The 25,477-nt window shown below is 38.7% G+C and overlaps 4 protein-coding genes across 4 annotated transcripts; 3 read left to right on the top strand and 1 right to left on the bottom strand.

Moving 5' to 3' along the window:
• The first annotated feature begins 8,643 nt into the window (after positions 1-8,643).
• LOC122279673 lies at positions 8,644-12,339 on the top strand. The gene is made up of 3 exons (XM_043090481.1): positions 8,644-11,183; positions 11,314-11,401; positions 11,509-12,339. Exons 1-3 carry the CDS (start codon positions 8,644-8,646, stop codon positions 12,337-12,339), a joined length of 3,459 nt encoding a protein of 1,152 aa, XP_042946415.1.
• A 3,442-nt stretch (positions 12,340-15,781) lies between these two features.
• On the top strand, positions 15,782-17,011 carry LOC122279604. The gene is made up of 4 exons (XM_043090360.1): positions 15,782-15,989; positions 16,141-16,379; positions 16,493-16,702; positions 16,898-17,011. The coding sequence occupies exons 1-4, from the start codon at positions 15,782-15,784 to the stop codon at positions 17,009-17,011; spliced, it is 771 nt and encodes a 256-aa protein (XP_042946294.1).
• Positions 17,012-17,045: 34 nt separating this feature from the next.
• Positions 17,046-17,658, top strand: LOC122303890. Its single transcript, XM_043115889.1, has 2 exons — positions 17,046-17,173; positions 17,274-17,658. The coding sequence occupies exons 1-2, from the start codon at positions 17,096-17,098 to the stop codon at positions 17,649-17,651; spliced, it is 456 nt and encodes a 151-aa protein (XP_042971823.1). The 5' UTR covers positions 17,046-17,095; the 3' UTR covers positions 17,652-17,658.
• A 3,469-nt stretch (positions 17,659-21,127) lies between these two features.
• Positions 21,128-24,982, bottom strand: LOC122314525 (fatty acyl-CoA reductase 2, chloroplastic-like). The gene is made up of 9 exons (XM_043130154.1): positions 24,454-24,982; positions 24,094-24,197; positions 23,722-23,921; positions 23,523-23,623; positions 23,193-23,373; positions 22,686-22,847; positions 22,270-22,351; positions 21,556-21,932; positions 21,128-21,464 (listed from the first exon to the last, which is right to left on the bottom strand). The coding sequence occupies exons 1-9, from the start codon at positions 24,887-24,889 to the stop codon at positions 21,296-21,298; spliced, it is 1,812 nt and encodes a 603-aa protein (XP_042986088.1). The 5' UTR covers positions 24,890-24,982; the 3' UTR covers positions 21,128-21,295.
• Between the last annotated feature and the right edge of the window lie 495 nt (positions 24,983-25,477).

Raw genomic sequence — 25,477 nt, 5'->3', positions numbered from 1 at the left:
TACATCTTTATTTGGGGAGCTCTAAGCTTAGGCAGAAGTGGGACATCCAACTTTGGCATTGTAAGGTAGGTCCATGCTACTGGGCTCCTGGTCCATAGAGGATGATTCTCCTATTCTTTTCACCATTTCCTCATACTTGCCCATAAGGCTATATAACTCGTCGTTCATCCTTTTGTGTTCTTCATCTTTGGATGGTATCTCACCAGTATTTTATGACATCCCCTCCATCCGTTTGGTTCGCTTGGTCTGGCGCCTTTTTAAAACTTGGCGTTCCTTTTTTTTAGCTCTCATTCTCATGTCGGAGGGTCTCCACATCCGAGGTCATTTTCTTTATGAGTTCCTCCATTTTTGCAATTCTTCCTTCCATGTCGACCAATGTAGCATCTTGCTCAAGGGTCGCTTGGGAACATGCCATGGCTGGAATAAAAATGGCATGTTGATGTCGTTACATCAAAATGTATATTAATCCCACAAACGCCATCAACTGTTAAGGTGTGTTTTGCAACCACCAACTCCGATGATGAGTCGAGTGCCTATAAAGAAGAGAATGTGGTGGTTGGGTGTGTCCATGCCTCCAATGCTGAAGTCAGGATGTATCGTTGATGGAGAAAAGAGAGAAAGAGCTAAGGATGACTTTAGAGCGAGCAACCCTTTTCTCTACCATTCCCTCATATTTATACTTATTCTTTGGAAGTATCTCTGACTCCCCTGTCACTGTAATGATCACCCTTTGTTCCAAATGGCATGGCATCGCATTTAATATGGCTGTTCTTGTCAACTATAGAAACTCGACCCTGGCGTCGGCCATTCGACCTCACATTTTATGCGACTGATCCTATAGGGGATAGGATCCATACCAATCTTTCTGTCATTAATGCCCCGAGTCTGAGGGAGCACTACTTGGGAAGACCAGGGCTCTCCCTAGTAACTCGCTGGCTTTGGTGAAGTAGCTCGGGCCTAGCCTGGCTAGGTACAAAAACCCTATTCCACAATGATAAATATATATTCCACAAATTTAGTATTTAAGCATATTTTTATGGTGAAACTGAAATTTATAGAAATATCCATAAAACATCGATCTGAACTTTATTTCTTTGCTATTCATTAAAAGCATCCCGACTTTTGTGATATAATTAAAACTATCCTAAACTCATCGTTTATTTAGGGGGGCTATCCATCTTCTCAAGTCGTGTTTGTTAATTTAAACATGACCTATATTTAATTAAATGAGTTAAACACTAAAACATTAACTCGGCCCATATAAATACTGGGTGACACGACACGACTCAACTCGCATAACTTGTTTAATGACTTAGCATTTATTAGGCTAACCTGAATAGGCCGGTTCAATCCGTTTCAACTTATTTAACCCATTTCAACCCGTTTAAAGTGTTTCATATATAAATGAGTTAAGCTGACTTGTATATTTATTTTGATCCAGCTAAAAGAATTTTATATATAATACAAGAATAACTAGAAAAATTATTTACAATTACAATAGGATTCATAATAAAATATTTTATTATCAATATACAAATCAATAATATAAAAGAAAATTGATATTTTCATAAAATAATTAGTTATTAACAAAGAAGTGTTTAATAGTTTCAAATATTAAGAAGCCATATAATTAACATAAAATTTGAGAATAAGGTTTATTTGTGTTCACTACAACAAAAGCTGGGTTTTGCCACGAGTTCTTGTTCCACGACAGAATATCGTGACAATAAGTCTGGTATTGTCACGAGCGCAAGCCATGGAAAGCGAAACATGTCATTTTCCATGAGATGAAAACGGTGAGAAATAGTTTACTGGCAATAACATCTTTTGCCACGAAATACGTCAATTAATGCCACCAATTTCTTTTAACGGGAAAAAGAATCCAATAATTATTTTATTTCATGACTTATAACTTTTTGCCACGGAAATATTTGTTTTTCCACTAGATAAACATCATCGCTATTTTGCAAGCCAAATAGGCACATGACCACGTGAGTAAATACTATTTGCCACGAGTAATTAGTTGTTTTTCCCACGAGTAGATTTTGCCGCAAAAAGAAAGGGTATAAAAGTATTGAAAAAGCAGTGGTTCTACACAGCACTACACCTAGAGGGGGGGTGAATAGGTGTAATCTAATTTTTATGGTCTTTTGAAAATTAATCAAACAAGCAATTAATAAATAAATCAAATAACACAAATAATCAACACATGATTTTGTTCACAGAGTGGAAACTCATTTGAAGAACATCTTCAAAATCTAAAACCACTCCGGGTGTAAGACACCACCTCAAATCCTATATAGAAACTTTAGTTTGTTACAACCAATTTAGAGACACTCACAAAACCTTTGTAGTAGCTAAACTTAGCTTGCAACACCACGAGTGACCCACTCGATCTCTACACGCATGTAGTGTCGGAACTCCGACCTTCCTATAGCTTCCCACGAGAACTTCTCGATCTCTGCATCAACGGCAGCTCCGGACTCTTCTGACCAACAAAAATGTATGTGCATATGGACTCAAGTAAGAGTTGATTTTGTATGTGTTGTGATGGAGAAATATTTATCCAAGAAAGAATCAACCAAATGGGGGAGAGGTTGCTCTAAGAAGTTCTTGGAGGCCCTTAGGGTTTTTGCTCTGATTCTCCACACCTAGAACAGAAGCTAACATGTTCTATTTATAGTTCCCATCAAATGAGGCGTTCAAAATCTGTCTGATTTCGCTCGAGCGCCATGTCGAGCGAGTATCGAGCGGTTGACTCTGCCTGAGTTCGCTCGAGCTGAGTGTCGAGCGAGGGTCTAGCGACACACTCTGCCTGGGTTTGCTCGAGCTCAGTGTCGAGTGAGGGTCGAGCGGTTGAATCTGCCTGAGTTCGCTCAAGCCGTATGTCGAGCGATGGTCGAGCGGTTGAATCTGCCAGAGTTCGCTCGAGCCGTATGTCGAGCGACTGTTGAGCGGTTGAATCTGCCTGAGTTCGCTCGAGCGCTCTGTCGAGCGAGGGTCGAGCGAAGTCGCTTCTTTCAACCAATAATGAGCACACTTCAAGCCCACTTCAAGCCTTCCGCAACAACACTTGTTACAACACTATTTTACACAGGTTTTCACAAGAATATACCAACACGCTCATTTTTCTCTCAACAATCTCCCCCTTTGGCATTTCTGTGACAAAACCTCTAACCTATACATATGACCTAATCCTAGCACACCCAATTAGATCCATATTCTTGAACATGTTGAAAAATTTCTGCACACGCTTAGCAAACGGTTAAACATACCCATTCACATATGCACAAAAACGTATTTGCAATTCTCAAATCATACTTCTCAAATCAAATCATAATTAGAAAAGAAATACTTCATTAAGCAACAAATCAGGAGTTCAAGAAACATTTTTCAGACAATCAGCAGCTAACAAGAAATATAAATCAACAGAAATAACCAAAAGCTGCTGTTCCCCCAAAACAAAAAAATGTGTTAGTACAAGTAACACTCCCCCTGAGTTAGTACTACACTCCCCCTCAACAATATCTCCCCCTCAACAATCAATCTCCCCCTTTTGTCACAAGAGGCCAAGGGTCTCAATCATCACCATCGACATCCTCATCATCCTCATTGAGCTGCCTCTCGATGTCATTGAAGCGTTGAGTCACAAGTTGTTGCAGGTTATCAACTTTCACCTCAAGGCTGTCGAACCGGGCGTCAAGGCGAGCTAGATACTCAAGTACCTGCTGAAGACTGGGCTCCGACGAACCGGGGGCTGAGGAAGATGGCTGAGAGCTGGATGGGGCCGAGGTAGACGGCTGAGAACTAGATGGTCGAGAGCTCGAAGGCTGAGAGGAGGGAGCGGGAGGGTGCTCAACACGGATAGGCTGTGGAGTTGTGTGAGCACGACTCAGCTGGACCGTCCTACGACCAATAGGAGCCTTAAGTGCAATTCTAGGCTCCTGAGGATGGAAAGCAACAGATTGGGAGAGAGCTAGTTGGGTGATTAAACACGGTAAGGGCAAACCAGTCCGTGTTTTGGAGGACCGATACGCCTCAACAATAACCTGACACAAAAGACTTCCTAGATCAATGGAGACACCATTGATCAAGGCATACAGCAGACGGGCACGGTCAAGACCCACATCACTATTATGACCAGTAGGATCTAAGTTCGTAAGAACAATCCTACTAAGAATGAGGTGATCGGGGGTAAAATGAGCAGTTGAAATAGGGGTTGTCCCTTCCCAACTACTAGGTCGACCACAAAGACAAGTAGCAATGACTTGTGGACTTGGAGGAGTTGTCTGTGAGTAGGGAAAGTCAGGATAGGACACACGAGGGGCATTTAGCAGAGTCGCTATCATGCCCGGATTTACTCGAAAAACAACGTTCCTGAGACTGACTTCAAACGAGTCGTCAACAGACACGTCATGAATATTGGAGTAAAACTCCCTAACCAACTCCACAGAAGGAGCGGGATGACCAGTGGTCAATGCCTGCCACTGACGAGACTCAAAAATACGGGGAATTATAGTCTCGGTAAGCTCACCTAATGTCACTTCACGCTCGACTATGGGAGTACGATGCGAGAAGTTCTGAAAGTATAACTCTTGGGCTCGGGCACTATGGAATTGGGCTTGAGCGGGTGCAGGAGGGTTTTGGCGAGGATGAACACGTCGAGACATGGTTTCAGCTGTAGACAGAGTCAACGACGTTAGACAAGGCTAAGGCAATGCAAAGATGTGATGAATGCATGCATGCTGACACAACAATGCCAACCAACAATGTAGGACTTGGTGCATGCCCGATGTCACTCTTCATTTTTCAAAACAATAATACATGCCAACCATTTGCAAGCCAATTCATGTGCATGACTCATGTGCATGACACATATGCAATGACAACCCACATGTAAGCCAAATGCCAACCCATGTGCATGACTCTTATGCAATGACAATGCCAAGCCATTTACAAGCCAATTCCAACCCATTGGCAAGCGAAAGCCAAACCTCATGCATGACCCATGTGCAAACCAATGCCAATTCTAAACCAAAACACCTTCAAAACATAATGCAATCCTAGTTAAACGATGTCTCAAACCTAGGATAGACATGAAATAGGTATGAGAATAATGCTATGCGAATGCATGACGAAAAAGAGAAAACACAATTCATTTAGGCATTTTATCAAACACTTGGAGTGCATCCAAGTGTGAAACTCGGGCATAAGCCCATGGAATTTCCAAAAACTGCCTAAATACACTCAATCCCAACAATGGCTACACAGCCTCAATAAACCAAAAGAAACGGAACAATTTCAACAAAAAAAAAAAACTTTCAAAAACCCCAATCCGAACACCATTTTCAAACTACACGGAAATACCCAAAATAAAATCACCAAAACATGAAAATACACAAGAGAAAGGGATTTACCTTGGTTTGGAGATGATTTCGGAAGGAAAGAACTCGATTAATCGAGGAAATTTGAGAAAAGAAGGAGGAAAATTGCACGGAGGGGAGAAAACGCACGAAACAGAGCAGTCCGCTCGAGCGGCTCGAGCGGCGCTCGAGTTTTATAACAGTCGTTCGCTCGAGCGAACTTAAAACCCTCGAGCGGCTGTTGAGCGGTTTTCGCTCGAGCGGGGTCGAGCGAGGGTCGAGCGAGACCTCCAGAAAAACACATTTTGCCCAGTTTTGAAGCATACAACACTCACATGACTTGGACAAATACTGGGAATGTCAATTTTCACACCAAGAGTACATATCAAATGTAGAGAAGCATCATATTCCTATAAAATACGCAGTTTAAAACCAAATATCACAAGTAATATAGACGTGCGTGTTTAAAACGGTCCAATCTTTATCAAGAAATTTCAACCGTAAGGCGTGAGTGGGGTTGGGCTGAACATGAAACCATAAGTGCTTGGGAAGCTCATTCAAGACACAGAAGCTAACATGTTCTATTTATAGTTCCCATCAAATGAGGCATTCAAAACCCTACATTGTAAGTGATCTGGAACTTTAGCTCGAGCGAAGTGTCGAGCGAAGGTCGAGCGCCGAAATCTGCCTGAGTTCACTCAAGCGCCATGTCGAGCGAGTATCGAGCGGTTGACTCTGCCTGAGTTCGCTCGAGCTGAGTGTCGAGCGAGGGTCGAGCGACACACTCTGCCTGGGTTCGCTCGAGCTTAGTGTCGAGCAAGGGTCGAGCGGTTGAATCTGCCTGAGTTCGCTCGAGCCGTATGTCGAGCGATGGTCGAGCGGTTGAATCTGCCAGAATTCGCTCGAGCCGTATGTCGAGCGACTGTCGAGCGGTTGAATCTGCCTGAGTTCGCTCGAGCGCTTTGTCGAGCGAGGGTCGAGCGAAGTCGCTTCTTTCGACCAATAATGAGCACACTTCAAGCCCACTTCAAGCCTTCCTCAACAACACTTGTTACAACACTATTTTACACAGATTTTAACAAGAATATGCCAACACGCTCATTTTTCCCTCAACAAGAATAAAACCGGCTGTTCGCGCGATTCTCCTTTTTTTTTGGCCTTTCTTGTTTCGTTTCTTCCCCAGCCGTTTACCCCCTTCCCCAGCCCCCTCCCCCAAACTTCGGATAAGTAGATGTCACCCCCTCCCCCTTCCCCAGCCGTTTACCCATCTTCGCCGCTTAGATTAATCCCAGGAAATTTTTTGTACCACGCTGAAGCTCACCGACTCAGCCAACCACCGGTATGCAATCTCCCACGATTTAACCTAGCCTCCAGAACCCAGTTTGCCAGGCCGCAGTGTGTGAGTCTCTCGGATGCTCGTTTGCCACGGTAAGCCTCTCTCTATTCTCCCTTCGTTATCTTTCACTATGAATGTTATGATTGTGTAAAATAAATTTCGTTGGTGATATATATATTGTTATGGTTCTATTGTGATAATGGAATGTAAAAAGGAAGTGAAATGTATTGTAATGAAAACTTGTATGAGAAAAGAGCTTAATTGCATGCAAGCTGTATGATAAAATGCTTAGATGAGCTACAATTCATTGCTACGGGTTCTTGGAGGGACCCAACCTCCAAAATTCACTAAGTTATTTCTTACAGAATATTCATCAACTACCTTCCTCAATGCCCTGCATCACTTCATATCCACGCAGGGATAACAAACTTACTATTAAACTTGCAACACGTGTAAAGTAGAAATAACCGACTGCTTACTTAAAGGAAATAAGACAATGACTTGACGACAAGAAATGAAATATAACGACAAGCATAAATGACAGATTCAATACTTATACGGCATCACTTGAAAATACTAAAAAGCCTCCTCCAAATGCTGCGAAAATAGCCAGATTATTAAAATGGTGCACTCCACTCCAACTAATGGCTTCTTACACTGCATTTAGAGTTTCACCCCATTCCCTGCCTTTTCCAAACCCTTCTCTAGAAGGGGTCATAACATATATATGCAACTTGATGATTTCTGGCATTTTTCAATTTCTTATTATATTTTGCAGCTAAATCTGTGTAATGTAATAGGCACTGTGAATCAAGAATGATAGTGTTTATAAATAGTACATGATACTATTTACTAGGATGAATATGTGCCGATAATCAGCTGCTGGTGGGTAAACTGAAAAAAAAAAAAAAACTATCATTTGAGCTTAAGGGTAGGGGATGATCAAAGGAAAATGCGGCCTGAATTGCATTTGGTGGCTCCATCAATCAAAATATACAATTACACTTGTACAGCGATATATTCTCCGATATGTTGGATTGAACTTTTTTAACCATATTTAATTATTTTTGGGTCTTTTTGTACTGTCTGCTCATGTACATAACATTTTTGGAGTAATTTCCCAACCTCTATTCATGTATTAATTAAGTATTGTGTGTATTTTCGGTCCAATCTTTATTGTATTCATGAATTCCAAAAATCTTATGTATAGCACTAGACTGGCTCTGACCCTGTGAGCCAGCAACCATAAAACTGCCAGTAGAAAAAGCAACCAGTTTCTCCGAAAAAGGAAAAGAACGGTTTAACTATCCAAACAATGGTCTGGGCAAGGATAACATATATATGGGTCAAAAGCATATCTACACTCTCTTTCTGCACTTTAGCCAAGGGTCAAAACCCTAGAAATATCTGGTTTATATTATCACTCATAATTTTGTGTTGTGCAAGCTGGTGATTTGTAATAAAGATGCATGCCACCAGATATATACATGCTAGCGTGACACACACGGTAAACCAGTATGCTTAAAAGCCAGTAGATGTTCTACCTTACCAAAATTCATTGTGATGCTAATTTTCACCTCAAATTTACTCATTTTCTATCAAGCTTATAGACAAACGACAACTTCTGACCGACTTAAACTCATGATACTTTCAATAAGACGTGGTTTAAGTCATATTTGTGCAATATGACATCAGAACATGACAGCCAATATCATAAATAGGGTCTCTTAAAATTACTAGAAATAAGGGAAAAAACTATCCAAATTATTATTCCTAAGGATAGAGTATACTTGAAAGCCTAGGAAGATCACAAGCAGGGAATTAGTGACTGGTGGCATATACTGACCAAAACTGAGGAAGATCACAAGCCTAGGTGGCATATTCCACTACAATCTTCAATGCACCTAACTCCACTTTTTTCTACTTCCTGGTCAGCTGCATAAGATGGATAAGGCTTGGATCCATATTGATGATAGATTGCATTCTCGTGAGTATGAAGAAGGTGTTAGACAATTCCTCGCTATGGCCGTAGCACACACTCCAACCACTGATCAGATTAGGTGTCCATGTAGAAGATGTCGTAATAGAGCTTTCCACTCCATTCGTACTGTTGAAGATCATTTGTTCCTTAGAGGGTTTGATCCAACTTATCAATGTTGGATATTCCATGGAGAAGATGATCCTTTCCTTTCCACTCCTTTGTCTGATGAAGAACAAAATGACACCTTCGATTTCGGTGAATATCCAGATGATCTGGACGAGATGTTAGATGACATTCATCGTGGCTCATATATGGGAAGTCACTGGCAAAGGGACGGAGATGTAAACGTGGATGATCAACCATCCACCTCTAATTCTCAAACAAACTTTACTTTCGAGCAGTTGGTCGCTGATGCACGACGTCCACTTTATCCTTCATGTAAGCAGTTCTCGAAGTTGTCATTCATCGTCAAGCTGCTTCACATCAAGAGCATTGGTAGTTGGACCGTGAAGAGCTTCGATATGGTCATAAAGCTTTTGCAAGAGGCATTTCCGGAAGCTTTATTCCCTGATTCATATGCCGATGCTCGTCGCTTGGAGCGTGGCTTGGGGTTTAGTTACGAAAAGATACATGTGTGCCCGAATGATTGTGCTTTGTTTTGGAAGGAAAATGCAACCTACAATGAATGCCCTAAATGTCAAGCATCTAGGTGGGAGCAAAGCACAAGTCCCGCTCGAAGGATACCGAAAAAAGTCCTCCGATATTTTCCGCTGAAGCCTCGGTTGCAGAGGCTATATATGTCCAAGAAGACAGCCCAGGCCATGAGATGGCATGTAGAAGGACGTGTTGACGATCCGACATGCATGCGACATCCATCAGATTCTAGGGTTTGGAAGGACTTTGATAACAAACATCATATGTTTTCCCAAGATCCTCGGAATGTTAGACTTGGTTTGGCCAGTGATGGGTTTAATCCTTTCAATAACATGAGCAGACCATACAGCATTTGGCCCGTACTTCTTGTACCTTACAACTTGCCCCCATGGTCATGCATGAAAGATCCATACACCATGTTGTCGTTGCTAATCCCTGGGCCTAAGTCACTAGGTAATGATATTGATGTGTTCTTGCGTCCTCTCATCGATGAGTTGAAGGAATTATGGGAAGAGGGTGTTCGTACCTATGATGCGTACAGTGGGCAAAACTTTACACTGCATGCAGCTCTACTGTGGACTATCAATGACTTCCCTGCATACGCCAATCTTTCCGGGTGGAGCACAAAAGGCAAGATGGCATTTCCATATTGTACAGCTGACACAAATTCACAATGGTTGGTATATGGCCGCAAACATTGCTACATGGGTCATCGACGATGGTTGCCCGTAGGGCACACATGGAGACGCAAAAAAAATGCGTTTAATGGATTTGAAGAGCACAGACTTCAACCAACAAGAGTCGATGGAGAGGAATTGCTTGAACAACTAAGTCTGATATCACATGTTGAGTTTGGTAAATCTACTTCAAAGAGGAAACGAACGCCCAATCAGCTAAATTGGACCAAAAAATCCATATTTTTTGAACTTCCCTATTGGTTATCCTTGGGTTTGAGACATAACCTGGATGTTATGCATATTGAGAAAAACATATGTGATAACATCTTGGGAACATTATTGAATATTGAAGGGAAAACTAAGGACTCTGCCAATGCGCGTAGGGATTTGGCAAACCTTGGAATAAGGAAAGAGTTGCACTTACAACATGAGGGCGATCGTGTAACCATGGGCCTTGGTTGTTACATGTTAAATGGAAATGAGCGAAAGGCTTTTTGTGCATTGTTGTCAAAAGTTAAATTCCCTGATGGGTTTGCCTCGAATATAGGCCGGTGTATAAATGCTAGTGACGGAAAGATTAGTGGAATGAAGAGCCATGACTGTCATGTCTTTTTGCAAGCATTGCTACCGGTTGTGATTGGTGGGTTCTTACGGGCCGATGTGCGTCAAGCATTGATAGAGTTGAGTGGCTTCTTCAAAGAGTTATGTTCCCGGACTTTGAACATATCAGTATTAGATCGTCTTAAAGCTAATATCCCCATCATTCTATGCAAACTAGAAATGATATTCCCTCCAGCTTTTTTTGATATAATGCTGCACCTTTCTATTCACTTGCCAGAGGCGGCTCTACTAGCAGGACCCGTGCAATACATATGGATGTATCCCTTTGAGAGGTATCTAGGGAAGTTCAAGCGTTACGTCCGCAACAAAGCCCGTCCTGAAGGCTCAATTGCTGAGGCATATGTGCATCTCGAGTGCCTAACATTTTGCTCAATGTACCTCCATGATATAGAAACGAAATTTAATCGGGACGAACGCAATAGTGATGTACTTGAAGGTTCGGTTGAGACGGGAAATATAAATCGTTTATCTGTTTTCTCACAAAAGGTTAGACCATTGGGGCCACCGCACTCGCACATATTAGCCGACTCACTAATGGTCAACGCCCGATGGTATGTACTTAATAATTGCCCAGAGGTTGATCAATACATTGAGTAAGTACATCATGCTCAAATTGTTCAGTTCAGCATTTATTTATATATAATCTGCCCATGCCTTGTAACCATTACCTTGTATTAGCAGGGAGCACTATAATAAGATGAAAGAAGAGGACCCTGATAACATCGACCGTAGGCACCAGAGTCAGTTTCCATCGTGGTTTAGATCACACGTAAGATAATGCATATATTCCTAATACATTTCTAAGACTAAATGAATTTAAAAATTATAGTCTATTACATTAATAATCTGATCTTATTCGGCTCTTTTCTGTGCTAGATTCGAGAGCTGCGTGCAGTTAGCCCAACTGAGGTAACCGATGAGATATATGCATTAGCATGTGGTCCAGATCCGTGTGTAGCGTCTTATGCCGGATGCATAATGAATGGTGTTCGATTTCATACTCAAGAGCGTGAAAGGCATCGGCGCACTCAAAACTGTGGGGTTGTTGTTCATGGCGAGCATCAGGGGTCCCCAGTTGAATTCTACGGTTTGTTGCATGATATTATAGAAATACGCTACATGGGTTGGCGTAAGGTTTATCTATTTCAATGCACTTGGTATGATGTTGGGGACCCGAGAAGGGGGATACGTGTAAGGGACCATCTAACTTTAGTGAATACTGTTAGGCAATGGTATAAAGATGAGTTGTTCGCCCTTGCGAGCCAAGCGATGCAAGTCTTTTATTTGCCTGATCCGATTTTGGGTGGAAGTTGGCAGGTAGTCCAAAAGGTTACAAGTAGGAATGTTTACAACATCCCTCCTGTAGTTGTGGCCCCAGATGATGATGATTCATCAGGGGGTGATTTTGAAGATGAGGAGCACAATATCGAAGCCAACTATCCCCCTATCCTCGATCTTGATGAAGCCATCTTTGATCCCTTGAACCGAGTTGATGAAGAGAATTTGCCCGTAGACGTAGAACACCTCTCGCGTCTTCAACCGTCCCAACCAGTTGAAGACGATGTCTTCATTGACCATAGCCCAATTCGTGAAAACATGGGAATGGAGGACCTAAGTGCCAACGATAACTCTGATAGCGAGACCGTGTATCATCTGAATGGGGGGACAGATGATGATGACGGTAATCCATATTTGTTAGTTTTTTAGAATTGCATACAAAGATTGAACTATATGCTATGCATTTCACAACCCGATATTTTAACTTTATCAGTCAAAGTGATAAAAGAGGTTTACATGTTTAGTGAATGTAAAAGTTGGCTACTTGTATATAGGTCTATTAACATCGACCGTAGGAACTCAATTGGGCGTGATCGTAGTTGAAGATTTGTATGTAAAATAGTAATAAGAATAAAACGTAGACTTGATAATTAGTATAATTATCAAGTCTACGTTTTATCATTATAATTCCCACAAACAGTGGGCAAAAAGTTTGTGAGCCTAGACTTGAGGTTACAAGCTGGTGCAGCTAGTAAATAATGTGCATAAAAGGCTAGAGATACAACTGAAATTTACATTTAGGACATTATACATGTGGGTTTAACCTACTTAGTCACATATGGTATGTAGTTCCTCATTATTTTGGGTGGAGGTTTATACTGAATAAGTTTAAGTAAAAATGTTAGCTTTCCTATGGTACTCAAGAGATACTCATAGTGGAATTTAACATTGTGTGCAGATTAGGTGGTTGCACCTTCAAGCATAACCCTTCAGCTCTGTACACCAGTGCTCGACGGTTGATGGAAGGAGGTTGATGCTGTGAGATGAGGTTGGATCTTCTTTGAAGTACCAGCAAGGGGGGTGAATGAGTGTTTGTAGTTGTAGAAAATTATGTAATTCAGGATTCACTTATTTTTTGGAGACGATGTGTAACTGACTTAGTGACAATATTTTGTACATGTTGGCTTGTACTTCCATGGCATGAACATGTTGGCAAAATAGAATGCTAAGACTGCACATAAATGACTTGATAGAGTTGATGCTAGTCACTGTAGATGGATAGTATATGGGATATAATGCATTAGCATGGGGTAGTATAAGGAAAAGCTGAAAATAAAAACTGTGGGGTTATAATTATTTGTGGTATAAATATTAACAATCCCTAATTCAACTTGGTTGGTAAGCTCATGTTGGAAGATTGATGGGGTTGAATACTTTATAAATTAGGAACACAACCAGCTTTTCTTAAAAATATCCGAGTTCACTGCAACACTCTACAATCCAGTTTTTAGAGTTCATTTGTGTTATTTTATGAGTCCTTATTTTTGTACATAGGTAGGCTTCAAGGGTAAAGACAGAAATCTCCTGCTGTATAATGAGTAGTGGGCAGGATAAATACATGAACATCTGACCTACTGTTGCAATCATATAACCTGGATGTAATTTTCTAACATTATCCAATATGCATACAGTTATATATATATGGAAAGGTATATATATACCTAAATATACCTATATATATAGGTATGTTTGGACAGCTTTGGGATGTTTAATGGATTTGTTGAGAAATGCTATGCAAAATGTTTTTGTGATTGATAGAGTTTCAGTAGGCACTAACACAAATTGCTATGGGTTTAATCCTTTAGTTATGCAGCCAGTTGTGATTGAGGGAGCAATGCTCCATAAAATAATTCCCACATAATCATGACCCTCCAATAGAAGGAAGTCAAGTTGGCCACTCACAGCATGTGAGTAACTGCAGATACATGCAATATAGTGGACTAATGAGGGTATATATATATGGCAAGTTAGGTGATGCATTCTCTGGAAGCAGCTGGTTCTCACATTGTGTAATAAGCATGTTGAGTGGGATGATAGCCTACCAAATTGTATCATAGGATTTTAATTTCCTATGATATAATCTGTTTTATGGAAAATAAGGTTTATATGATATATATTACATATGATATATATATATATGAAATGGCAACAAACATATATAATATCGAGCTTCATCTTGGATGCACAAGAAGATACGTACTTTTTAAATAATAGGTGACATTTATTCCTGATAAAGTTAAAAAGTCATGTATATATCATATGTTATATATATATATATTATATATATATAGCGTACGTGATAGAATGCCAAGTAGGTGGTACCCCACACGAGATATGGTAAAGTTGGAATCTTTGATCCCTTGACTTCCTAACATTATCCACTGAAAAATTTGGGCGGGATAAAATTGGGTGGGGGGAGTAGTTTGAGTGGGAAATGGCGCCAGAGAAGTCACTGGGGTCCACAGCAAGCTGTGTGTGCAGAATCCATATTGTACATGGGGTTTACACGTGGTCACGTTGGTAGATGTGTATCAGCAGAAGGTTTCAACAGAGATACTTAAAACTTCACAGCGTACGCCTTCCCTCCCATATCTTAACACACCCAGCAGAGAACAAACTTATTTCCAGAAGAAAAATGGGCAAACTAAGGTTGGGCGATAGCATTTTTAAGTGGAGCTGCTAACCAGGTCCTTACAAAATATTGAGAACTCTGATAACTGCAGATTTCCTCCAGCGCACAGTGTAAAAGTGAGTGCTTTAAGCACAATATTCTCTGCCACGCAACAAGTTTATGCTGCAACCAGGTACATAATGTTTCAGATTACTGCTACAACTACTTGTAAAGGCATGCACAAAAGGCCAACACTTATATCTTGTAATGGTTGTTTTACACACTCAATGGTAGACTGTTGATTGGTTACCATTCACTTTTTTCTCAAAAGTATGGTGGTGTTAGAGAGGGATTTGGTTTAAGGCTAGCATGTCAAGACATGGGAAAATGTACTGTCCATGTTAGGCTGAGGGAGTTTGATGCTTACAAAATGTTAGAGTGTGTTTTGTTTTAAAACAAGGCCAGAAATCAGAAAATGTAGAAGGACCACTAGTCGCTACTGGTGGGTATAGTGGATACCAAAAAGTTGCCACAACTAAATAGCTTCTCCTGCACATACAGCAGTTTAAGTATGTATATTTAAACACTTTGTTAATCTGTAATTTTTTCACACTGCACAACCTAACAAAAAAGAATATATTGTAAAGAAGGGGGTACCTTTTGACAAAAGGCAGGGATAGTTAATTCAAACTTCTGAATATTATCAAGTTGGCCTTCTACTTTCATTTAAAAGGCCAACACTGCACTAGAGTCTGAATTACACATGTTCGAATCAGCAAAATTTTGGAGGAAAGAGTTAATGCATCTTCTTCTTCTAAGGGTGGGTGAAGATTTATTATATTTTACATGTTCTGAAGGTGGGAGAACATATAAAATAGGCATTTTAACGAATGTTATACAAATAAATTATATCAGATGTGTGTTACACATTGCAAAACGTGGTTTAATTCATACTCTAGTTAGTAGGAATTAATTTATTTTGAGACCTACAATGAGGTTGGATTTACTACCATCATGATGGCTAGATGGTAATCTCCACTAATTCCATCCAGCATGTTGTTATCATAGTCTGAAATATTGATTTGTTACAACTTCTTGAGCTGTGTCACAGTATTAACATGTTGGAAACTTATGTGTATTAGTCTGGTTGCATGGTTCAATTTCCATACTTGTTATTTCCACCCAGCAGCGAAGGCAAGGATGGTGAGATCTATGAAGTTTCGTGGGGGCCGAGTCAGACAAGGTAGAGTAGAGATATGTCACAGTCCAATACCAGAAGCACCCTTGCCTCCTCAAACCAGGTTGCGGGACGAGCTGGAGTCAAATGATGAAACTCAAGATATAGGAGCTGCTGCCGCACAAGAGGCTATGGGTGGAGATGTCGTTGGAGAGGGGCAAACTACTACAGGTATGTCAATGAAAAATGAACTCAAGAGCTGAAATTAATGTATTATCAATTCATATACAACTACAAGTAACATTCAACTTATTGGTTGCTACATGGTATCCATATAACTTTGTCCAAATATTTATCCTATTCAATTGATGTCTTGATGTAGATCCACCTAGGAAGAAAAGAGGTCGAGGGCCTGCGAAGGGCACACTATTTGAAAGAATGAGGAAAGTGGGCAAGATACCTCTGGTAATTCAAGATGGTCATCGAGGGCCATCTTGCGAGAATGCATCTATATTCACTGGCCGGCTAACAGACATCATTAAAATACATGCTGACATGAGGCATGCTAGTTGGAGTTATGTACCCGAAGCTGAAAAGCAAGAGCTGATTGATCGTGTGAGGGTACGAGTCCTTATTTTTAATAAACTGGAAGTTTCGTTGGTGCTGACACCATTAGATAGTTGTTCAAATAATTGATTTCAAACTCATGTAACACTTGGTATTATTGCATGCAGGCACATTTTCTACTGGATTGGACAAGAGACAACCACCGGGAAATGGTTGTGCAACATTTGGCCGACAAGTATAATGCATTTCATTATGCATTACACAAAGTGTATAATAAATATGCCTCACATGAAGAGGCACTACGTGGTGGGACAGACAAGGTGGACAAACAAGTATGGGAAAAATTGTGTGAAAGGTGGGCAAGTGCCACATTCAAGGTATTGGACAATTGTTTTACTTTCAGTATATGGGATATAATTGCATCTATTACCCGACCAATTAAAACTTCAGCTTAGGAACACGTGTTGCTACATTCAACTTAATCTACTTGAACCTTTTGTTGCTTATGTCTGATTTTGAGGAAAGTGATGTACTTTTGAGGGGACAAACTAATTTCTTACATCCAAATGCAGGAGAAGTCGAAAAGAAATATTTCAAATAGGCAAAAGCTGAAGGTTGCGCACACCGGTGGTCGCAAATCGTTTATTCGAATTTTAGAGGAGAAGGTTTGTGATACAAGTACATAAAGTTATATGTACTTAATAGTGTAGAAATGCTGAAGGAATTACTGACTGCTCATATCTGGTTTTCAGCGACCAACGCAACCAAATATGGTGGCCTTCTATAAGGAGACCCATTGGTCAACACGGAAAGGAAAATTCATAAATGAAGCTACTGAACTCAATTATGTAAGCTGATGGTTCTTCTATAATTTCATTTAAAGTTGACAGTTAGCAACAATAGGTGTCCAATTGCTGATGGCTTTCCTTCTTACCATGCCATTAACAGAATATAATGATGGAGAGGTTAGCTGAGAAAGAGTCGGACGAGGATCTTGAAGAAGTAGCTTCCACCATCTTCAAAGAAGTCTTGGGCAACAAATCTGGATACACGTCTGGTATGGGGCACATGGTGATTCCAGAACCATCTCCTTCAATGCAGAAGAGTAGAGCTTTCATTCGTCTCTCGGAGGAGAATAAAAGGAACAAGAGCGATGCTGAAATGTACAAAAGCAAACTGGATGGAATGATGGCTGATATTGTGGAATTGAGGAGGAATTTTTCAGAGCATGAGAAGCTTTTGATGAGCTATCGGAACACTGATTTACCCTCCGGTATTGAGTCTCATAGAGAGACTCAGCTGGATGATGAGCTGGTTTTATACTGAAAGTTTTTTGTGGAGGGGGCTTTTTGTGGGGGGACTCATTTTGTGGATAGTTTAGAGCACTATAATGTAAATGCTTAAATTCCAAGCTAAGACATACCTAAGGTAAAATATATTATGGTCTATGAACACATAATAGTTAGGCTGGCTATCTTATAACATAGTTACACGAAAGGTAAGATGATGGGTAAACTTTTTGACTTGCTTGGTATTTTGTCTATATTCAAGGGTTCAGTTCTGAAACAAATATGGTACAAAAGGTACATGTATTTTCTTTGCTTTGCATGTATGGAGGGAAAACAGAATATATATATATATGCTGATTGGCTGTCCGTTATTTTCTTCATTACAGGCTCAATAGCAGTGATGATAGGCAGGGATTTCAGCCTCATGGATTGTCGATGGTAGAGCAGGAGGATGGTTCATGATCTAACACATTTTCAGATGAAAGGTAATTTCTTGGGACTCTACTTATGTAGCTAGATGGTTTAAGTAATACTTGGAGATTATTTAACAAAAAGCAAGAGTCCTGGAAGGGACACCATAAACAGGGCAACATCTTAATGTCAAGGAAAATAGAAATGAAATATGTTAACTCAGGTTTTACAATTCATGAACTAAATGTGGGTTATAAGGAAACTCGTCAAACATTTTCTCAAATTTATGTATAATAGAGTCATCAGTTTCCTAATGGAAAATGGTGAATGGACAGTTTACAAATCATGTCCTATGAAGTACTCATAGGACATGTGAGGCTATAATGTGTAATATAAATGTTTACTGTTTCTGTAAGCCCAAGTAGTGTATGTACCTCAAAATTCAGTATGTCATAATATATGGGAAAAAAACCTGTGGGTTGGTCTGAAAACAATTACATTTCAGAGTTGGGTTGTGGGGAAAAAGTGAAATAAAAAATCCCATGAAGATGTTAGATGACATTCATGCAACCTACTACAGGTATGACCTTTCAATTTGTTTTATCAGCTAAGCAAATAAGGATATACTTGCATATCCTAATATCTAGGAGATGGTAGATGGGAATACCTATAGATGTGTTGGTATTATAGACCAGTTTTCCTACACATAGTACATTACTCCAATTCAGAAACTGTGTTCTGTATTTGAAGGTTTAAACTGATGACTGATATACAGCTAAAAAATATTGGTATGGTTTCAGCTATAGCAGCTGCATATACCGCAGAATATTGAGCGGCAATATATTAAATATTATTATTACAAGTAATGCTAATAATAATATAGTGTCCATGTATGGGAATATCAACTTAATAATATTGGCTATCCATTCATGATTAATTATAGGTAGATGATACATTCATACAATCTATGTATGAATGGGGAGACAAGGACAATGATGCAGGCTTTTATAATGTATATGGGAAACTATCATATTTGTTTACCTAGGAACATTGATGTAATGTCATGTAATATGCATGCAGTATATATAATACTGTTTGATAGTTGTATGTTTATCTATTTCATTTTTAGTGGTGAGCACATTCACCGATCATTTCTGGAGCAACAGGCAGAATGCTGCAAGCTGGTTCCACGACAATCTGAAACGCAGATCAGATTCATGCTATCCAATCCGTGTATATGTCCTTCATCCCATCATTCAAAGAGTCAAACAATTGCCAATAGATATAATTCTCTCATGTACTTGGAATATCAGTTGTAAAGCAAACTGTTGGTTTCATGGCCTTGAATTCATTTGTGATGAATTAACATTAAGGTTTCAGGTTGAACCCATTTGGTACTGTAATTCAGTTGGGAGATTGCATGCCTCCTCTTACATAGTCTCTATGGATGTTTGCATTTCTTCCATATCTTGGGAATGTGCTCAAATATAGTATATTGGCAGGTTATTATGGAAGTTAATGGATAATTGTATCATTTGTATGTGTTTGTTTGCAAGAAATTGGCAAATACTTGGATTCTGAATGGGGAAACAGATATTGAGATGTAAACTTGGATTCTGAATGCGTTGGGATAACAGGATATTGTGAATGGGGTTTTGATAATAGCTGGTGATGGTTATTATGATTGGCAAAATTTATATATTCAAAATGCAAACAGGTTATTCCATTATTACTAACATGTCAGAAAAAGTAGGTATATATCATACTCGGTTTTGCCACCACTTTGCAGGGATGGCAATATTGGTATGAAAATGTTTTTCCCATGTTGGAGAATTGATGTGAAAAGATTTAATTGTACAATAGACCAGATGGCTAATAATCATTTGCCACGAGCTTATGGGGTCGAAATGCCTAGCTTCCACCACGTACACCTTTTCCCACCACCATTGTGTATGGATGTAGCGTATTCCAGACTAACTTACTATATGGAATGGAGTTATTTCCAATAACTCAAAGTGGCGGGTACAAGCTATTTTGCCAAAACATAACATAATAGGTAATAATATATTGCCACAAACATGTTTTGTCCGAAAGAGAGTTTTGTCATTATAGCATCCAATGGGCAATAATATTTTGCCCAAACATTAGAGAATGGGTTTACATATATTGCCACCAAAACTAGTTGTCTAAAATCCTCCATTTGTCATTATAGTATCCAATGGGGATAACATGTTCGCCATACTATGTGAGACGATTGTAAACATACCTCAAATACTTTTTCCGACTACTCCTTTCGACACTAAATAGCTATTACCAATCATACCGTGTGGTGGAAAAAGGTGGAGTTTCACAATCACAAACCAAGTTGTGATTATAGGCACCACGAAGCTGGTCGCAATTCTCTAACTGTAACCAGAAGATATAATTACATATATCTTTTTGCCACCATATTTTCCATGAAAGGTCTCGTGGGTGATATATATATCCCGACCAACAGTGGGTGTGGGAAAAAGAATTTAACTTACCACAGGTAAATAAATCCAAATTGCGTTTGCCACCACACCATACTAATTTCCCCACAAATTGTTTTCGTGGGAAATATCAGTCTTTTTCCACGAAAGTTTTTTACCATGAGAAATGAGTATTCCCCACTTATTATATGCCACCAACCTCTCACGAATATAATTTGGTGGGATAAATATTATTGCGACTGGATGGTAGCCTTTTCCGATAACTCTCAATCATGGCAAAAAGCTGCTTTTGTTGTAGTGGTTATACGGCTTAAGTGCGGGTTTTAAAGTTGACTCACATTTGACTGGTTGAGTTCGGGTTTTAAAGTTGATTCAGAATTGACTTAGTTATTTATCAGATCAACCTACTTATTTCGTGTTGTAATTTCACGAATACTTGAGACTATAAATTTACTTTATTGAGGTTGTTGTCAATCAGCATATATTTCGATAATTACTTGAGCTATTAAGTGATCGTGTGAGTGATTAATGTTTGAGTATTACAATTTGTGTTTTGAATTTGTTTTTAATAATTGTAATGGATCACGCGACAATTAATGTGTTAATTTACAAATCGATTTGTAAAGTAGAATAAAACAAAACAAGATAATTTATTATTGAGAAAAAAAGAGTGAAGAACTCTGCTGTCCACTCATAGATGACTAGAAAAAGAAAAAAGAAAAAAAAGTAAAAAAGTGGCAGAAGCTAGCATTTATTTCTTATAAAATCCAGGGATACCACGGAATAAAATTCATACGGGTTAATTAGACATTCCAGCTTTCTCCTTCATTGCATGCATCCTTAAGCCAGGTATGTGGACATTAAGGATGTAGTCTTTCCAATCTATGCTCCTCACATCAAAACAAAACATCCTCTTTTCTTCCTCAGACATGCTTGCCATCAATTTCTGGGCATTGCTGTTATCAAACCTGCATGCATGCATTGTAGTGCTTTATTTACTAGAATAGCGGATGACATATCTTCACAAAATGGGGGACTAACATCATTTGAGGATCATACCTTCCTGGGTAGAACATGTATGGCTCATATATATTGGCTAGGTACTTTGCTCTCTCAACCAATTTTTTGCAACTATTTTCAAATTCCTTACCAAGTTTCCCATCTGAATTTTGCTGAATTGTATCCCGCGAAATGTGAGCAGAAAATTCATCCATGGAGCCGTACATTTTGCAGGCTTGTACGTTGATTGGCCTACCCTCGGAGCCGATCCAGGGGGATGAAATGAAGTGATCACCAAAAAATGTAAAAAGATCTCGTATTAGTAAGGGGTTGGCTACTGAAGAGGCAACATGGTAGATATTAATGTCTCCCTTTCCGGCCTTTCCATGCCTTGTTATGGCTGCCAAGGTGGCATTCACAACCATGTCAGCGGGGACCTACAATTAGTCACGATGTAAGTCGGTAGAAGAAATCATTTGTGTAAGTATTGACGTAAATATCAGGATTCTCTAAGATTTTTTAATTAAAATATTTTCTATCAGTTGGAGAGGTATAGGCACAATATCTCAGCCCGGTCGTTGCAATTAATATTAGCATCAATCCACAATACTCACGGGTAGGTAGTATTTGATGTTGTAGGGTCCACATGGTATGTACGTGTCTATTTTTCTTGGAATGATAGAAAATATTTGAATAAAAAGATTATAGAGAATCTTAATCCATATTGTAACATACTCGAGTGGAATAGCACAGGGGAAAAGTAATATTACTCACAATGTCGGAGACCCCATTTAGATCAATTGGAAAACCCGTTAGCTGCCCTTTTCCATAGGATGAAATGATTGGATCAATCATTCTTAAAGGAAATAAAAGAGAGTTATAAGTGTTAATAAGTGCATTTGCATTTGATTAGAAAAAAAAATAAAAAAAAGTATATTTGTATTTAAAATAATGTTAGATACAGTTCTAAAATTTATAAAATATGTAAATCTCATACACGTCTTTTAAAAAATAAGAAATACACCATTAAAATGTTGTGTTTAAAAAAAATAAAATAAAATTATATGGGGTCTTAGATTTGTCCAATTTTTTCAAAAAGATGAGAGGTTTGCATTTCTTAAAACAGTAAAAATCTTGTATTTGCATTTAATGGCTAAGAACTTGGTAATTAATAATCAATAAAGACATACCTAATCCCTTCTATCCATCCAGGGAATGGCTCTCTATAAGTGCTCTCAATAACACTTGGTCGAACAATTACCATAGGAAGCTCTCCTTTAATTTTTCCCATTGCCATTTCTCCCATAGCCTTAGTGAAGGAATATGTATCTTTCCACCCGAATTTTCGTGCCCTGATAATGAAATTGCTAGACATTAATATTGCTTATTGCTCTCTCTTTTATCTAATAAATAATCAAAAAAGAATATGAGAATTGTTCTTGTAGACTACAGTCGAATAATATATTTCCTTAAAGAATTGTTTCAGTCACAGAGAATTATAAAATAAAAGGCTATAATCTTATGTGACTTAATTAATATAATATATAATTAATAATCCTTAAACCTCAAAATCTTACAGAAATACAAAAAATTCAAAATGCGACTAGCTTCATTCCCTTCAGAAATTCAACCTTAATATAGTTGCAACTATTCACTTTCAAAGAAAAGACAAAAATTAAGAAGAAATTCCTCAGTACCTTTCCAAACCTAATTCTTTCATTTTCCGAGTCAGTCCTTTAGTTTTAAAATCTTCCAGGGAATCCAAAGCTAACTTCATTTCAAGGTTGACGTCCAAAGTAGGGAAGGAACTTGGAGGGCTAGCCTCCTCGCGAAGTGACTCTTCCATAAATATTCCTTCTCCTATTGCATGAATGTAAGCTGTACGCTCACGAGTGAAAAAATTACATAACTATATTACTGTTCTAAAAACATTGGACATAAATCATAGCATGATTACTAGTTGGCTAATCATGATAGGTGATATTGAGAACATTAAGAAAAAGGGCTAATTCCTCTCGTGTACGTACCTGTTGATATATGCAAGAAGAGCTCAAGTTTCTTGCACATCTTTGCAAAGCTCAAGAGCAGACAAGGCCCTCTTATGTTTATATCAACAGCAACATCGTATCTGCTTTTCCAAATTAAAAAAAATGCATAATAATTAGTAGATCTTTATATTTGAAAATACAGTTGTAATAAGTACCAATACAAGAAGATTCATATAACCTTTCACGGAAATCTGTAGTAGCTGCAGAATTTACAATAATATTGGCTTCTTTTCTAATCACGTCACCCACTTGTGCATCTAAACCCAGATTATGCTCTCGGACATCACCAACTACAGTCACCAGTTTGCTCAACATGAAGTCTTGATAGGATTTCCCATGTATTTGCCGGAGACACTTGAACAGCTCAGCATTTATTATCTGAACACAAACATTACTAGAAATGAATATTGTTGGCCGTACATCCTCCTTAACTTGTTGATCGAATTAGGTGATTTGAAGCTACTTCATGTGGATCTCACATTGACATTTAATTATTTTTTCAACCAAACATTAATTGAAAAAACGTATCTTTCATAACTAGAACACGTACTTCGCTTTGTAATCTTTCATTTGCAGATTCCTTGTTTTTTGCCCTGATCAAAAGATATATCTTACCCACATCTGGCACTGCTCGTAGAATCTTCTCAATGAGCACTACATTTACAAAACATCGGTCAATGGTTGGCTAAGTCAATAAATAAATGTAAACGATCGTTAATGGATAATATATTAGAATATATAATACATAGCTAATTTATACATGAAGTTTCTTAACGTGTGGCACGTACACATGATCAGCAAGTCGACTAAGGATGACAAGATTTAACGACTAAAAGACAAAGTAATAAGTTGATAATTAGATGTGAAGTCACGTATATCAAATATCACACAAGAATTAATATATTTATACCTTTGGCTAAGAATCCAGTAGCACCAGTAATGAAAAGATTTTTCCCTCTTAGAAAACTCAAGACTCCAATGCCTTCATTCATTTTCGCTAAAGTGGAGGTTGTTCCACCATAAGGCACTGTCGTATCCTTCAGTACATGATCGCCACCATCTCCTTGGATCTTCCTCATGTTATTAGGGTACGAATCGAAACTCGCAGCATTTATTGAAACAACATGACCATCACGTTTGTTTCTTGTCAATGCAAATCTTTCCAACAACATGGAAAATGTTGTATAAGATTTTGCATCAATTTTCCCACTTCCTAGGTTGGACCCCATGCTAATTCTACTACTCCTTTTCATCAACCAACGCTCATGCTTCTCACTCATGTCAGTGACTCTCGCTAGTTTTTTGTATGCTAAAGAGAAAGAGCATTGGCACAAAGCAGCCTCCATGAGTTCGTACGTAGCCCGTAGTGAGACTGCAGATAGCTAGCCGAGATCAATTAAATTTGCTTATTTGCATGAATGGGATCAAGGTTTCCAGGAGGTGGAGGATGAATATTATATGGTCGATGCCAAAACCTTTATATATAACAACGGTCCCAGGACAATGATTAAAACCTAGTGTGCAAGGACATGCATTAATTCAAACATAGGATATATGAAAATAATATACATTTAAAAGGAGAGATGAGATTCACAAGATAGAGATGAGATTCGCAAAATAAATAAATATGAGATTATATAAATAAATAAATAAATAATAATAATTTTTTAATAATAGAGTAATATATGCATGCTTTTTTAAAATATAATTGTGCTTGGCACTGTAACATTAGTATCCTTCCCATGATGAGTACCTTATTCTTGATCTTCCCAATTTTATCAGGTAGGAATCCAAACTCGCATGCAGTAGTTAGTAGTACTACTGAAGCAACGTGACCATGTTTGATTTGTTTCTTGTGATCAATGCAAATCTTTTCAATTACAACGTGGAAATTGTTCTATAAATATAATAAATAATTTAATTTTTTAAATTTA

This window comes from Carya illinoinensis, chromosome 1 (assembly GCF_018687715.1).
Source record: "Carya illinoinensis cultivar Pawnee chromosome 1, C.illinoinensisPawnee_v1, whole genome shotgun sequence".
NCBI lineage: Eukaryota > Viridiplantae > Streptophyta > Magnoliopsida > Fagales > Juglandaceae > Carya > Carya illinoinensis.
Note: the sequence above shows the minus strand (reverse complement) of the source record. Positions and strands in the feature narration are given on the sequence as shown.

Bases quoted from the DNA above. Each gene is read 5' to 3' on its own strand.
- LOC122279673 (XM_043090481.1), top strand. From the start codon at position 8,644: ATGGATAAGGCTTGGATCCATATTGATGATAGATTGCATTCTCGTGAG. The intron at 11,184-11,313 runs GTATGTACTTAA...TTGTATTAGCAG, and splicing joins CTAATGGTCAACGCCCGATG to GGAGCACTATAATAAGATGA. The intron at 11,402-11,508 runs GTAAGATAATGC...TTTCTGTGCTAG, and splicing joins CATCGTGGTTTAGATCACAC to ATTCGAGAGCTGCGTGCAGT.
- LOC122279604 (XM_043090360.1), top strand. From the start codon at position 15,782: ATGGTGAGATCTATGAAGTTTCGTGGGGGCCGAGTCAGACAAGGTAGA. The intron at 15,990-16,140 runs GTATGTCAATGA...GTCTTGATGTAG, and splicing joins AGAGGGGCAAACTACTACAG to ATCCACCTAGGAAGAAAAGA. The intron at 16,380-16,492 runs GTACGAGTCCTT...TATTGCATGCAG, and splicing joins AGCTGATTGATCGTGTGAGG to GCACATTTTCTACTGGATTG.
- LOC122303890 (XM_043115889.1), top strand. From the start codon at position 17,096: ATGGTGGCCTTCTATAAGGAGACCCATTGGTCAACACGGAAAGGAAAA. The intron at 17,174-17,273 runs GTAAGCTGATGG...TGCCATTAACAG, and splicing joins AAGCTACTGAACTCAATTAT to AATATAATGATGGAGAGGTT.
- LOC122314525 (XM_043130154.1), bottom strand. From the start codon at position 24,889: ATGGAGGCTGCTTTGTGCCAATGCTCTTTCTCTTTAGCATACAAAAAA. The intron at 23,374-23,522 runs GTACGTACACGA...GTGAGCGTACAG, and splicing joins CTTCTTGCATATATCAACAG to CTTACATTCATGCAATAGGA. The intron at 21,465-21,555 runs GTATGATCCTCA...GCATGCATGCAG, and splicing joins TACATGTTCTACCCAGGAAG to GTTTGATAACAGCAATGCCC.